Source organism: Vulpes lagopus, chromosome 5, assembly GCF_018345385.1.
Source record: "Vulpes lagopus strain Blue_001 chromosome 5, ASM1834538v1, whole genome shotgun sequence".
Lineage (NCBI taxonomy): Eukaryota > Metazoa > Chordata > Mammalia > Carnivora > Canidae > Vulpes > Vulpes lagopus.
The window spans coordinates 78416876-78431332 of NC_054828.1; the positions used below are offsets into that span (position 1 = coordinate 78416876).

Here is a 14457-nt window from a genome sequence, read left to right on the forward strand (position 1 = left end):
GAATACAGAAACCACATTTACCTTGCAGCCAGCCTGAGGCACTGCAAGCTTTCCAGTCAGCGGGAACAGCCACTGCCCACACTAAATTCTAAACAGCCACACCTATTACTTATTGTTTGCAATTATTTCACACTTTCTAGTCCCTTTCATCCTGTAACTAAGGGATAAAATCATAAAATACAGCACATTCCCTGGTATGAATGAACTTCATTGAAAGTGCGTTGCCAAGTGAAAGCTTTTCTATTTTAGTAGCAAGAGGGATTTGGAAAGCAGAAGGGCATCATGTACTTAGAAGGAGGAGGAATACAGTAGAAAAGGGTAATACAAAGAAGGCAGAAGCAAACTAGATCTTTCCCATTTTTGCCCCATGGCAGCCCTAATCATCCTCACCTTACCAGGGCCAGCTTCCGGAGTGGCCAGAAACAAATACCTTAGAGTCAAATACCTGGGAGTCATAGATTTCCATTACCTTTCTACCCTGAGCAGCATGTAAATCTGAGCACACCACTATTATTTACTAAATGTGTTGAAGCATTTGCCTAAATGAATAAAATTTGCAAAGATGGTGCCAGATAGGCTATCTTTCCTTTCAGTTGTGGGGTAAAATAAAGGGACAGAATGATGAGATGATTAAAGAAACATAATTTTAAATGAGATACTATTTCCCCCCACCTTTTGCTATCACACAGACCTGTTCTGACCAAAAACAGTAGCCACTAGCTACATGTGGCTATTTAAATTTTAATTTTAATCATCTAAAAGATAAAATAAAAATTCAGTTCCCCAGTCAGACTAGCAATATTCAAGTGTTCAATAACCACACATGGCTGGTGGCTACTATACTATACAACGCACAGAATATTTCCATCATCATAGAAAGATCTATCAGCATTGGTCTCAACAAAGATAGAAAGGCTACAGAATACTCAGTATTAATGAGGGGTTGAGGAAACACATCCCTTCACAGAGTGGTGAAGGGAATAAGAATGCTATGAACTTTTCAAATGTCAATTTGGAAGGAGCCATAAATATTTAAAATACACATGCACTTTAATAGAAGAAAAAACCTGAAATTGCCAAAATGTCCGTCATTAGGAAACTGGTAAAATAAATGCCCAAATGTCCATAAAATAGGAGACTATGAATATAATTTAAGCAATACATGTCAGCACAGAAAGCTGTCCCAGAACTTTGTATGTAAAAATACTAGCCATTCGACCATGCAAAAGCGTGATCCTAATTCTATTAAAACATATAGGATATATGTATGTATGTTTATTTATGTATAGGAAATTACAAAGGATACACAAGGATTTCCTTCTGGAAAGAGAGAGAATGGTGGAGCAGGTTGAGGAAGCATTTTCTTTTCATCGTATATCCTTCTGGTACTGTTTGGACTTTTTACAGTGATGATGAGCTATTGCACATAATCAGTTATATATAAAGGAAATGAGCTACTTGAAACAATGTGACACCAAAGGAATGAAAGAATACATACATACCTACAAGAGTTAGATCTCCTCTGTGTCAAAAACCTGTTTGCTCAGTCCTGTGCTAGTTGGACTGAGTCAAGGTAATGGGTTTTGCTCCTGTTCACCAGGGTCTTCACATATCCAAACCAATCCTAAGTCATTGACTCAAGGACAATAGGTGTAATATGGAGTCATACCCTGGGCATTATTTCTGCTGCTGTAACAAACATCATGGACCCCCAAGGAGGGCCCTGAAACGTAAAGGTTTTTTTTTTTTAGGAGAACTGGTGGCCACTTGGACTTTCTGGAGGGATGTCTTCCCTCTGCCTATTCCTCTCCCATCACTCCACCCTCCTCTGCCCCTCACAACCACACTTTTCCCTCCCCTCCACTACCTTTTTCTGTGGCCTGCTGCAGGCAGGAGAAACGCAGATCCAAAACCTTTACCCTTCCTCAGAACTCACCTGCATTGAGCATGATGACCAAGTTAGGCAATGATTCAAGCTGCTCCATATGCCTCCTTGTAAACTCAACAGGGAACCAGGCAACAGGCCTCATGGAGTCGTGTCTGTCATCTATCTATCTACCCATCATCTGTCACATATGCATGTATGTTTGCATGTGTACCTGTCTATACACTTGGACACATGCATACATTTGGACTCCTTGGGAATCTGTGCAGCAGTCCTGTCGTCCAGGCAGATGCTGTGCTTACTGCTAACATGGGAGGAAACACAGAGAGGAGGGTGGGAAGAGGGGAAGGGAGGGCACTAGTGTCTGTGGGTGGGCCTGATCCCCAGGCAAGGAAAGAATTTGGCTCATTTGATATATTTTTGTTGGATCAGCTCATTAGTAAATATGACATAAATCTTTGAGCCCAGTCAGTGATAAAGATGGAAATGTTTTTATTTCTTAATATGTTCAGAATCACGAATTTTCTAACAGACAAAGGGCATCTACCCTCAAAATAAGATATTCACAGCTGGGAAAATGCAGTTGTGTCTTATTTCCTCAGCCACACTCCCAAGCTAAGTTTCCTCTTATACCAGTCTTTTCCAGAACCAAACACCTCTGTTAGGTTGGCCTGGACTTCCCCCCAGCCCTGGCAGGCCCCAAGGCCTGGCCTGAATAGGTCCAGGAGACACATACAGGCCTCACCTGTCAACAGTTTTACTCCATTTTAATGAGTCTCCTTTGCCCATACTTGTTTTTAAGTTTCTGGCTCATGCCAGGTTCATTTATTTGGTATTTTGGCTTGATGAGTACTCAGGTTTTAACATACTTAGGACTGTTTTTCTGCTTCATTCCAGAAGTTCCAGTTTTTGTCTGATTATTCCACAACCCCGACCAGTTCATTGCTCCCATTTTCTCTTGTATCCCTTATCGTCCCAATACCTACCACCCTGGCCAGCCTGTCTCCCCAGACATGCACATCAGCTAGATACCGGATGAGTAGTCTTTATGATGGAAGGTTGAAGGTTTGATTATTATGTTAATTACTTCAGGGGCAGTGAGGAAGGACAGTCTCTCTGGAATGTTCTGTGAAGAGTGGCATCTCCCCTTAAAAAATGCAGTTTTTTCTTCTTCCCTCAAAGACTCATCCTGGAACAAAGGCCCTCTAAGGACTTGCTTTTCATCTAAGACCAAACCACTGACTCTCAAGGGGGTAGAATTGTGAATTATGGAGTGTGAAAAGAAAGACTTTCCAGTAGAAATTAATTTGTAAACATCTTTCTTTCTCTGGGTCTCCTGGGGGTGACCCACACACCATAAACATTTTCAGTCTCAGATTTTGAGTTCAGCAGAGACTTTCACTTTTGTTAATTGTCCCAAGGATTCACACCGTCGTAGTCGTTCCCTTTAGCGGGAAGCACACAGGGAAAATGGCACGTGTGGGAGTCAAGTATCCCTGAGCAGCCCTGGAGAAGGACAGGCATGCCTGGTTTCTGCCCCTGCCCATGGTGTCACATGCACTGCTGTGCCTTGTTGGCACAGAGCCTGCCTCTGCATGGGCTGCCCCAGGGCTGTTCAGGGAGGGGAGAGCATCCATCAGGCCCTGCTCAATGCCGCCTTGCCCTGCCACTTCTCTTACTCACTGTGTGTCCGTGCATCAGAAGAACACGGGTACCCAGCAATTCCAGTGACACTTCTCATCACTAACCTCCCCATTCGTAAGATACCACTGTTATGTTGATGCCATGCCAGATTTCTGTTTTAAAACCCCCTCTGTGCAGTTTCAGATAGACCAGAAATAACTTTTATGGCCTGCAAAATACCTTTCTCTCAGGACATTTTGTTGTGAACTTTGAATACATTTTAACACAGTGAGGTAACATTCATAGACTCACAGAGACATGGGATTAGAAAGCAGTTCCAGAGACATCCCATCCATCACCATGACGCCAGGCAGGCTTCACCCAAACCATCCCAGACATAGGTAAACATCCTGTGTTCACAGGTCATCAAAGAGACTCCATACCACTCTTGGGTAACCTAGTCCAGTGTTGACTTCCCTTCAACGCTGTCATTATATTTGTATTACTGGGAAACGCCCCATACTAGACTGCTGTGACTTTCTTAAAACCCAAACTTGTATATTTTGAACCAGATGTCACCAAACAGCCTGATTGTCAGCACACTGTTTAACTGCTATTGAAAAATGTCATTTCCAACCAAACACGTCTACCCTTGGGGTTGGGCCCAATTGGATAGTTTTCATTTTACAGTAAACGTGTGACCGTCTGTCCGCTTCTCTCCCGAATCTGGCCATCATTAAATGGTGAGGCTCTGCAGGTGTACCCTTAGGCTTTCCTGCTCCCAGAAATCACAGCCATCAGGTCCCTTTCCCTAAATCATGGTAGCAGGAGCAGAGCTGCCATAAAAAGCAGAGCACTCTGTTCCGTGGAGGGTGTTTGCTTAGACACACACACCGCTTTCTGACACTGGGTTTGTTCCTCTGGTTTCAGAAACAGCAGCTCTAAAGGAGCCCTTTCCCCGGCCCTTCCCCTTCTGCGGTGCAATACGGTCTCTGAGAGGTCCCGTTTCATTTTGGCAGAGAATAATCCACAGGGCCTTCCGCAGTGAGAAGCAAAATAGCCATCTCCCCTTCTTTCCGCTATTTCCTTTGGCAAAGCGGAAAGTCATCAGGAACCGGATCGGCCGGGAAAGCCCTGACCAAGGGCCGGTGTGAACCTCAGACAAGACGCAGCTCGATGAGATGCGGAGCGCGCAGTCATTGTCTGAGGCAGAGTCTCAAATTGACACCATATGCGCCGGGAGGAGTAATTGCTCCAAGGGGGGAGAAAAGCAACATGTCAGAACATTTTAGCAACACCTAATTCATCTCGGGGTTATAAATAAATCGTAATGCTTTGCTTAAAAACAAAAGTCGAAAAATACTTTGACCAGATTACTTTTGTGACAGTGCTTCCGGCAGAGGTGAACTTTATTAGGGAGACAACACAAGTAAAGAGAAACACGTAACAACCTTTTATGGCATATTTTACATGATTTTATTTTTTTGCAGTAAATAAAGTGGTTATAGGGCTCCAAGGAAAAGGGCCCAGATGTTAGAGAGTTGTGTGAAATTTAGGGGAAACAAGCTGTAAAAAGCGCAGTCATAAAACAGGCTGTCAGTGCCACACATCTGGACAATACAGCTGTATGTTCCTAGCGGCTGTCGTCACCCAAAGAAAACTCAATAACCTCATTTCACCCCAATTAGGCTGCATACCAACAGGATCAACATTAAATTGCGAGGGGGTGGTGGGGGGAAACGCTCCTAGGGCGCCTCTGTGTCAAGCAGTTTTTATCTTGCGTTTGACTTTGGTCACCAAGAAATAAAAGATCGCTAACCTAGGTATTTCCATTATTATAAAACCCTATTTAATTTATAATGTGGTAATAAGTCAAAGTTTGACAGTTTAGACTATTGCCTACGCCAAACAATAGACTTTCTGTAGCACGAAACTGACCCATCAGTCACGCGAAAGGGAGCCTGGCGTGTCTTTGCTCTACCCCTGCGCTGGCGGTCTGGGTCCAGCACCACTGCGGCAAGCACTCGCTGCCTCCTTGGGAAAACAAGTTCCTTTTCAAACAACCCAGTTTCTACAAAGCAGAAGATAAATGCTCCTCTCTATGGCAGTGTGGCATTTTTCTCTCTTTGGGGCCAGCAGTGAGGCACCTTTGCAACAAGACAAATATTACAAAACCAAAATACCATTTCATCTTTTCATCACCGCCAGACTGATCCAACAGTCATAAAACGCCACTTTCCCTATTAACTGTGTTTCTTCGTAGGTGATAATGGCAGCAAAGGCAATTATGGACAGCGGAGAGAAACTAACCCTACCACTGATAGGGAAACTCTTGAAATTTCAGCTTCTCCAGATTAAAGTCAAGGACCAGCAGCGACGGGAAAATGAAAAGAAGGTACTGTATGGTGGTGGGTCTTCTAAAGAGGACGCCGAGCACTTCCTCCCATCATAAACCTTCCACTAAGTGTTACCTGGCACGCTCAGCAAAAGGCCCACCATAGATCCATTGGAGGAATTCTGCTTTCTCAAAGGCCGACCTATTAAAAATAAATTCCCACCTGCAGAAATAGAACAACAGTCAGAGCATGTGCCTGAGGTTTTTTTCATAGTAGTCTATTTATATGCTAGTAGTAAAGAATGGAATCAAGGAGAGACACAGTCAGGCGAAGTAAATGTAATGTGAAAAAACCTGCAAAGTCAGGCTCTAACTATTTAAAATATTTTATCTGATATTCAGTAGGAATTGCTATTAAACTAGCAGGCTACATCTGTACCTTCATAATAATCTGAATATTTCAGCAGCAATCCATCACCTCTACTCCCATATCGTACGCCTGATTATTTCTTCACATGCAGACTTTTCATTTGCCGATAGAAATCAATCTGTGTGTCTTCCAAAGATTCATATTTTCATCTGGAAAAAAAAAAACAGTGTAAAATACCTTCAGCAGAATGATGCCAGGTTCAAATCCATTTGTTATTATCATCACTCGAAATAAGAGAGGTTTTTCTTATTTTCCCAATCATGCTGAAACGTTTTTGGAAAGCCAAATGCTTCTGTACGTACATATGTAACATGTGTGTGTCTGTGTATGTGTGTGTACACATGTATGTATGAAGTGAATTTACATGTAGGCTGTTTCCTTATGCCCCAAAGTAAAAGAGGCAAAAATCAGTTCGTGGAAGAAGAGAAAAGGGAAAATGTTCCAGTAATATCTTCCTCACCTTCGCACAACCCTCAAATCTAGGTTTCCTTTTGAGTTGGACTCTTGACAGGATAATTGTAGGACAAAATAATAATGCCACCTTATATTTGCCGTAGAGGACTTTATGTTTTTCAAAGAGATTCCCCACGTAGCATCTTATTAGGGTGGCATGTATTGTTCCCGGGAAAATTCTACTCATACGAACACAAATGATGGTCTAGTTTTCCAACTATCGAAGCTCTTTTCATCATATGCAGGAGATTTGTACCTTAAGAAATACTCGGGGACATTAAGACTTGGCAGAAGAAAAATTGGAAAATGTGAAACTAGTATAGAAATATCTTTTCTTGCCTTTTAAAATTCCGATGTCACATGGGAATCTGAATTATAAAAAGTAGACTGTGAGTCCTGTGAAAATCTCTTCGCCTTCTGTTTGCTCTGTGCTTTCCCACTCCACCTACAAATATACATGCCACAGAGTATCAGTTTACTTGTTTGCCACCTATTTTAAGTCAGCGATTGTTTATAATTGGAGTAAGTTTTAGATTTCAGTTCACAAATGTTAAGTTCCAGTACATGGAATATGCTGGCAGCTCAAGAGAAATTTTTAAAGCTAGCGACAATATAAAAATACTTCTGCAGTGATTTTGCTCGGCTTTTCTTTGAAATGTGAACTATAATAATACAGGTATGAGATTCTGAAGATATGGAAATAATCCTAGTTTATTTTTTGAAAATTTAAAAGTCCAAAGGAATTGGGGCTTGAATTTTAGGGGTGTGTGTAAGTGTGTGTGTACACACACATATATATAAATGTAATAGATGCCTAAGAGAGCTCTGAGCAATCAGGAGCCAACAATTATATAGTCTGATTCAATGTCTTCCTTAGATTGGGTTCCCAAAACACCAGCCCCAAATCTCTCAGTTGCAGCCATACGAGTAAGTGCTAAATAAATTGATGAAAACTGATTGGAAGGGAGTACTCTCCAGAAAACACTCTTGGTAAAGGCAAGATGAAGAGAGTTGTTGGAGGGATGATATAATCTCTGTTCATTTCAACAACACCACCCAACCAGTCAGTTAGAACAATTGAGGTTAATGCTTGTCAGCCGGTGAGTTTGGCAGAAAGTAAAACAAGTACAAAGTATGGAAAACTGACCCGTGCTGTGGATTAGAAAGGTGAAAAAAAGAAAAGAGGACTTGACCCAGTTTCTTCCTCTTTCCTGATCCCAGAATGGGATCCTGAGATTCCTACAAGGGGAATGACTATCTCTTCAGCTTTTTAACAGTAACCTGACACGTATGGAGATGTTTCCTTTCAAATGCTAATTATGTGGCTTACAACCTTGCATCCCGAATTGTGTTTTGTACCTCCTATGTGGAATTTTCAGAGTTGTATTTTTTAAAAATGAATGCTTAAAAATTATCCATAGCAGGTAATTACCCAAAATACTGGGCAGAAGATGTGGACAAAATTAACTAATATTTTTAGGCCCCTGTCCTTTACCCCCGGTGAAACAAATAGATCATTATATAAACATACAATCCTGTTTTAATCAACCAAAATTCTTCTTAAAAATAAGTGGTGAAAAAGAAAAGTAAGTGAGTGATGAATAATATAGTTCCAATTGCCAAGTACAGTAAAAATCTCATCATTTTAGATTCCATTGATTTTAATAATCTGTAGCACTTTAGTGTAGTCTATGCTTACCATTTCTTTTGTTTTGTCCATGAAGAACGTTTGCTGGCTAATTAACATTATAAAAAATAATATGGGAGAAGATATTTTTTTAGAGGAATAGTTTCGAATGCTTTTAGCACATGAATTTCTGAAAGGCAAATGCCTGCCTCTAATTGCAATTAAATTGAAAAACTTTTAAATCTCTGATCTATTTGGGAACTCCTTTTTGGTTACCTCCAAATATATGTATCATGAAGGAAACATATTGTATTGCTATAAATATACTTTAGAATTTCAGAAATTCTGAATAACTCTCTGATAAGGTTGATCCCAAATTAAGATTTTGTTATATCTTAAAATCTGAATGAGTGTGTTTTCTTTAGAAATGACTTTTCCTTGCACATATTATTATCTCAACATTTACTCTGCATTTTTAGTTCTATCATTGTCAATCTGTTGTTAATTATTATTATTTTTAAAATTTTATGTATCTATTCATGAGATGTCTTAGTATAATGCCAGAGAGTCAATACGGACTATTTATTCTGTCCATGCAGGGAGCCTGATGTGGGACTCCATCCCCCATCTCCAGGATCAGGCCCTGGGCTGAAGGCGGGGCTAAACCACTGAGCCACCGGGGCTGCCCTGTTGTTAATTATTAACTTAAATATTTATTGAAACAAGTATTTAGAGAAAGGACATACCTGGCACACATATTTTCATAATGTTCATTATAATTTTAAAATAAATTATTAGTTTCTATTCTGATCCATTTTTGATGTAATCATTATCTGAATATTACAGCATTGTTTACATTTTTACTTCTGTTTCAGTTCAAATTCCGTGTTGATTATAAACTTTTATTTAAAACCAAAACACTTTACTGTGTATATATTTAAAATACATTGAGAATTCAGCTAAAAGGAACGAATCATCCAAAAAAGATAAAAAAATGGCTATAATACAAAAAAAATTAACCATTTCAATAATCAGCCAAACTAAATCTAGTCTTCCTGTGCCCCTGAGTACATTTCAGAAAATTTGCATAGGTTTTAGGAAGAGATCCAGATATATTCTCCCTTGCTTTTAATTTGTGAATTCAAATAACCAGTCCATATTTTCTTGGCTATTTTAAGCGTATCTTTTATGTAAAAGCAGAACAGTTCCGTCTCTTTCTGGCTTATATATTTAGTATGTGTTGCTTTATTTTCCAAAGCATTAGAATTGGAGAGAAGGAAATCTGCAGTCAGAACTATGCTGAATCGGTAAACTTTTCTTCAAACAACCCCAAGTTAAAAGCACCTAAATGTGATAAGGCATCATGATGAAGCCACAAACAGCACAGAGCCTGCTCCATAGGAGGGAGGAAGAAAAATTAGGGTAACTTTCACAGACGTTTTACAGCTTACTTCAGTTGAAACCCCAAAATACTGGAAACCAGCCAATGTAATGCCATTTGTGTGTGTGTGTTTTGTTTTAAAAGAAAGGCCATAGGGACATACCAGGAAATTACAGGCTGGTTAGTTTTGATTCAGTTGTGGTTAAAATCTTCAAAAACTATTTTCAGAAATCAAACAGAGGAAGAGCAGGAACTCAGTTTAGAGGTACCCGTGTGGTTTCAGGAAAGGAATAACTTGCCTCACTAACTAGCTGGAATTCTTTGAAGCTGGATTATCAAAATGAGGATACTACCAACAAAACCATTGGATCTAAAGAGCTACAAAATTCAGCGATTCAGGGTAAATAATAAATGACTCCCTGGCTAACTGATCTGTAGAACAGAAGCATTTTCCTAATTGGGATGCTTTTAGTTAATGAGAATTTTTACAGACTTTAGGAAACAAATGTAAAGAAACACGCATATTTAAAATAGAGTGGCATTTTTAAATACAAATAGCTATGGTTACAACAGCTAAGGATAATATTTTTTTGCTACCTTATTGACTCTCTGACATTATACTAAGATCTTTACACATGTTAGATCGTTTAATCTTTTAAATGACTTTATGAGGTACAGAGTATTTTTCTTGATTTGCAGATGGGGAAACTAAAGGTGTAAAAAGTTAAGTAACTTTCCCAAGGTTATATAGCTACTCAGAGGTGTAGCTGGGAATCAGACCCAAAATTGTCAGACACTAAAGATCATGTTCCTAGCCACTGTACAGACGCTTTCTGAATGTGCCTCAATAATTATGCAGAATGGCACTCTTGGCTCGCAATCAATAGAGTGCTTGCCCAGAGATGTTTCTCTGTAGGAGCCATGGTTGTGCTCAGTAATCTACCATCAGCCATCTGGTCCCACTAATTACACTACATACAACATCCTGAGGTAAAGTGTGGGGACAAGTCAAGAAAAGGAACAAAGCTTTCCCAAGAAGAGTCCACAGAGCTAAGCAACCACCGGTTCCCAGGGGGAATTCTGGCTTCATTTCTGGTCCTGTCCTCCTGCCCAGAAATCACCAGGTCTTTGGGAATATCTCTTTCTTAGAACTAGACTTCCCTGAGATTATTCTGAACATCCACACCCCTCTCCCTGACCTTCTGGGTGTTGAGGTAAAACAACACTGGCTGATGCACTGCTAAAGCCTCTGAATCACATAGAATCCTGCAGAAGAGAGACATCAGATAGACATCAGACCTACCTCACCATCACCAACCACAGTCAGGGCCACATTGTGATTCTGTAGATTAGGAATGGCACCTGGAGATGGCAATATGGCACCTCTGGATGTTCGCAGGGTTCTGAAGATTGCATCATTTGGTCAAGTGAACCCACAATATTCCTAGACTTACGTTTTCTACACAAAAGCAGCTGTCTAGAAGAGCAAGCTCCTAACTCAACCCCATGCATTGTATTTTCTGTTCGGCAGGGAAGCAGGGAGGAGAGCAGAAGGGACAGAATAAATAGAAAATATAGAAAAGGAAAAACAACACGTTCATAATGCCACAATGCTATTACAATTAATGTTAACATTCTGATATCTTTGCTTCTTTCTGTGAACTTCTTACATAATCCCTGTAAATTAAAATACATCCTGATTTTACTCATTACCTCAGCATCCACATCTATCATTATTATTGGTTGTAAGATATTCTATGACTACCATAATTGTCTTAACCATTCCTCTATTGTTAAACATTCAGTTATTTCCATATTTTTTTACAACAAGTGATGTTGTGATCAACACCTAGTATAGAATTCTTTATATTTTGGATCATTTCCTTAGCATTGGTTTATAGAAATGGATTAATGGGGCCTCAAAATGTTCCCATAACCTGTGTTTTCAAAGTAGGTTCTAGAAGCATTTAGACCCAGTTCTTCATTAACCGCAGCCCAACCCCCACCCCAGTCAAATGAACTTGGAAACCACTGTGTATTATGCATGACTCTTGGAGATTTAACAGTGCATTAGCTTATTAAAGATGGAGGAGTTTCACCAAAATAAATCTGTTTAATATTGTTTGACCTGCTGTCTCTCAAACGTGTTTGATGCATGCATTTCTTTCAGCCTATCTATTGTCCTTTTATCATCTGTGACCAATAGATCATTTGTGACTCAGAGTGATGTCCTGAAAGAGACCTAACGTAGCATTCAGAAGACAGACCTAGTTTCTCACAAGCCACATAATAATGGAGTAACTTGAACATGTTCTCTTATCCTAATCCTTAATAATATGATTGTGGGGATCTTATGAAAGAACATATGTGAAATTACAAAGTACTACATAACTAGGTGGATGTGCTGTTATCTTTAAGAATAAGATGAAGTAGAGCTATTAGCCAGCAGTTCCATTGACTTTTACTATTTGCTTCCCTTTTATTGTGATAACAAACACCTGTCAAGATTTTTGAAGGCATTTGAATTTTGACATCAAGAGCCAGTTAGAAAATAAAATACAATCTAAAATATTTTGAAGTGTCCGATAACTAGTCTGCCTTATTAGAGAAAGGGAGAATTTTGTAATTTTCCCTTTGAAAGAGTGAGAATAACAAGACTGAGGATTCTAGGCAAGTGTCACTTGATCCTCAATTAAGTATGTGACACGCTAATACTTCATTTGGTTGTGACTAAAACGAGAGCCCCACATCTGCTATATAGTTTGACTGTGTAAGAAATTTCTGTGCCTATCCACAGCCTTCTCACAGTAGGGGGCATCCAGATGCTTTTTGTATATACCGTATTTTAAGGAAATGTACTCTGTAACGAACTTGACTCTGCCTTCATATGCTGGGGAGCATACCTTCCCCAAACATGGTGGAAAGAGAAGTCTTTTGTATATATCCCTCCTAAATTTTCGTCTTGAATTGGCAAGATCCCTCTAAGTTAAGATGACTCTAGAATGGGAACATACATGCTGCACTACCCAGAAGCAAGAAAAGCCAGAAGAAAAGTTGGTGTGAACAAATTTTAGCTTATGATCTAGGAAGGGGTCAACTTTGGTGAGTGCTCTGCTAATCTGGTTCACCCCCTGCAACCCCCCATTTCCAAATCTCAAGACATAGAGCTCATAGGGGGGAAGAGCTTATTCAGGATACAAGAGAAGAGAGGGAAGGGAAGAAGACAGGAGGTGATTTTGCTATGATTAGGGCTTGATAGAAAAGGCTGTTTCACTTTTTGGCCAGAGTAGGATTCTAGTGGCTAAGCACTCATCCTTGTCAAGAACCACAGGGACAGAGAGGACTGTCCTGGTCCAGCTCAAGTATGGAGGGTTGGAGGCATGAGGAACAGATGGGATATAATAGAAGTGGTGGACCACAACTAAGAGTAAGACATGGGAGAGAAAAGAGTATGGGGAGGGCAACATGTTCAGAAGTCCACCAGGAACCTCTCTGCCTAGATCTGGTGTCCAGAATAACCTAGGCACTTTGATCAGCTTCTGTTCGGTTCCATTATTCTGTTAGAATAATGAACTTTAGAATATGATGTCTCCACACCAGGAAAGTAGATGCCTAGTCGCTCTAACTAGGAAATTCTTTACATAATAATACTTCTTGAAATTCTGCCAACTGAAGATAACATCACTTGTAAATGGAAACTTCAGAACACTGAACTGTGTGGAGAGAACAACAACAATGGTGTTAAAATGGTGAATAAACATAATTTGAAAGAATCCATTAAATATCTCCTTTTCTCATCTTCTCTTGTGGTTTTTGTAAGTTCTCCATATGCTTTCACATTCTTCAATAATAATAATTATTACAATTTTTAAAAAGTCATTTAAATGAAGCAGGATTTGTAGGCATTTTTAAGACACTTTCATTAAAGGAAGGAGATAAATAGCAATAATTTCAGTGTCAGTGGAAATGTGTTTAAAAGATGCTTTTCTTCAGCCAACCAAGCTTTGCTAGGGGAATGCAAAAGCAAAAAGAAATAGAGAAGAAGAGGCCGCTTAGCAGGAAGACTGGGTGAGGGAGGTGAAGCTATGGAGAATCAAAGGACCAGCCAGCAAATAGTATGATTTAGCTGGAAAAGACATAGAAGGAAGGCAGAGACCTGGGAAAGATGGTCGGAAAGACTGAGCCTAGCAGGACCAGAGAAATAAAATGAGTGGAAGTTTTAAGGTCAAACCCGCTTGTGTCTCTACTCTGGCAGAGTGCCTGAGGGCAAATGGAGTGTCCTAATTTACACAATGTGAACAAAACTACCCATTTTGCAGCTTGCATTTTGTGAACAAATTAAAGATGAAAGCACCTGTTGTACCACAGAGCTAAGTCGCTGTACTTTACGGCTAATTTTAAATTTTGGTTTTCTTCAGCCCTGCTCTCTCTGGGGTCCCAAGAAACCTTACAGAAGAAGTGTTACCTTCCCCTTATAGAACCCCAACTTTGCCAAAGAGGCTCCAGAGAGATAGGAGCTATGTGGCTCTACAGGTGCTCATAGCCCACTTAGGAGAGCCAGCAGGGCTAGAGGGCTCTTATACAGTTGTATCAGGAAGAGGATAAATTAGTTTTAAACCTCCTTAGTACTCAGCAGTATTTTTTGGAATGATAGAATAAGTGAATGCATGTATGAATATATAAATGTTAATTCTTTTGGGTGAACTTTAGAACAATATAACCT

The 14457-nt window shown here is 39.9% G+C and overlaps 1 protein-coding gene across 1 annotated transcript in view; it reads left to right on the forward strand.

Moving 5' to 3' along the window:
- SPAG17 (sperm associated antigen 17) overlaps positions 1-14457 on the forward strand; it is a 221169-nt gene that overhangs the window by 66399 nt on the left and 140313 nt on the right. Inside the window, exon 4 of the mRNA XM_041754035.1 lies at positions 5772-5903. Coding sequence (XP_041609969.1) covers positions 5772-5903 — 132 coding nt within the window. The remainder of the gene's footprint in view (positions 1-5771; positions 5904-14457) is intronic.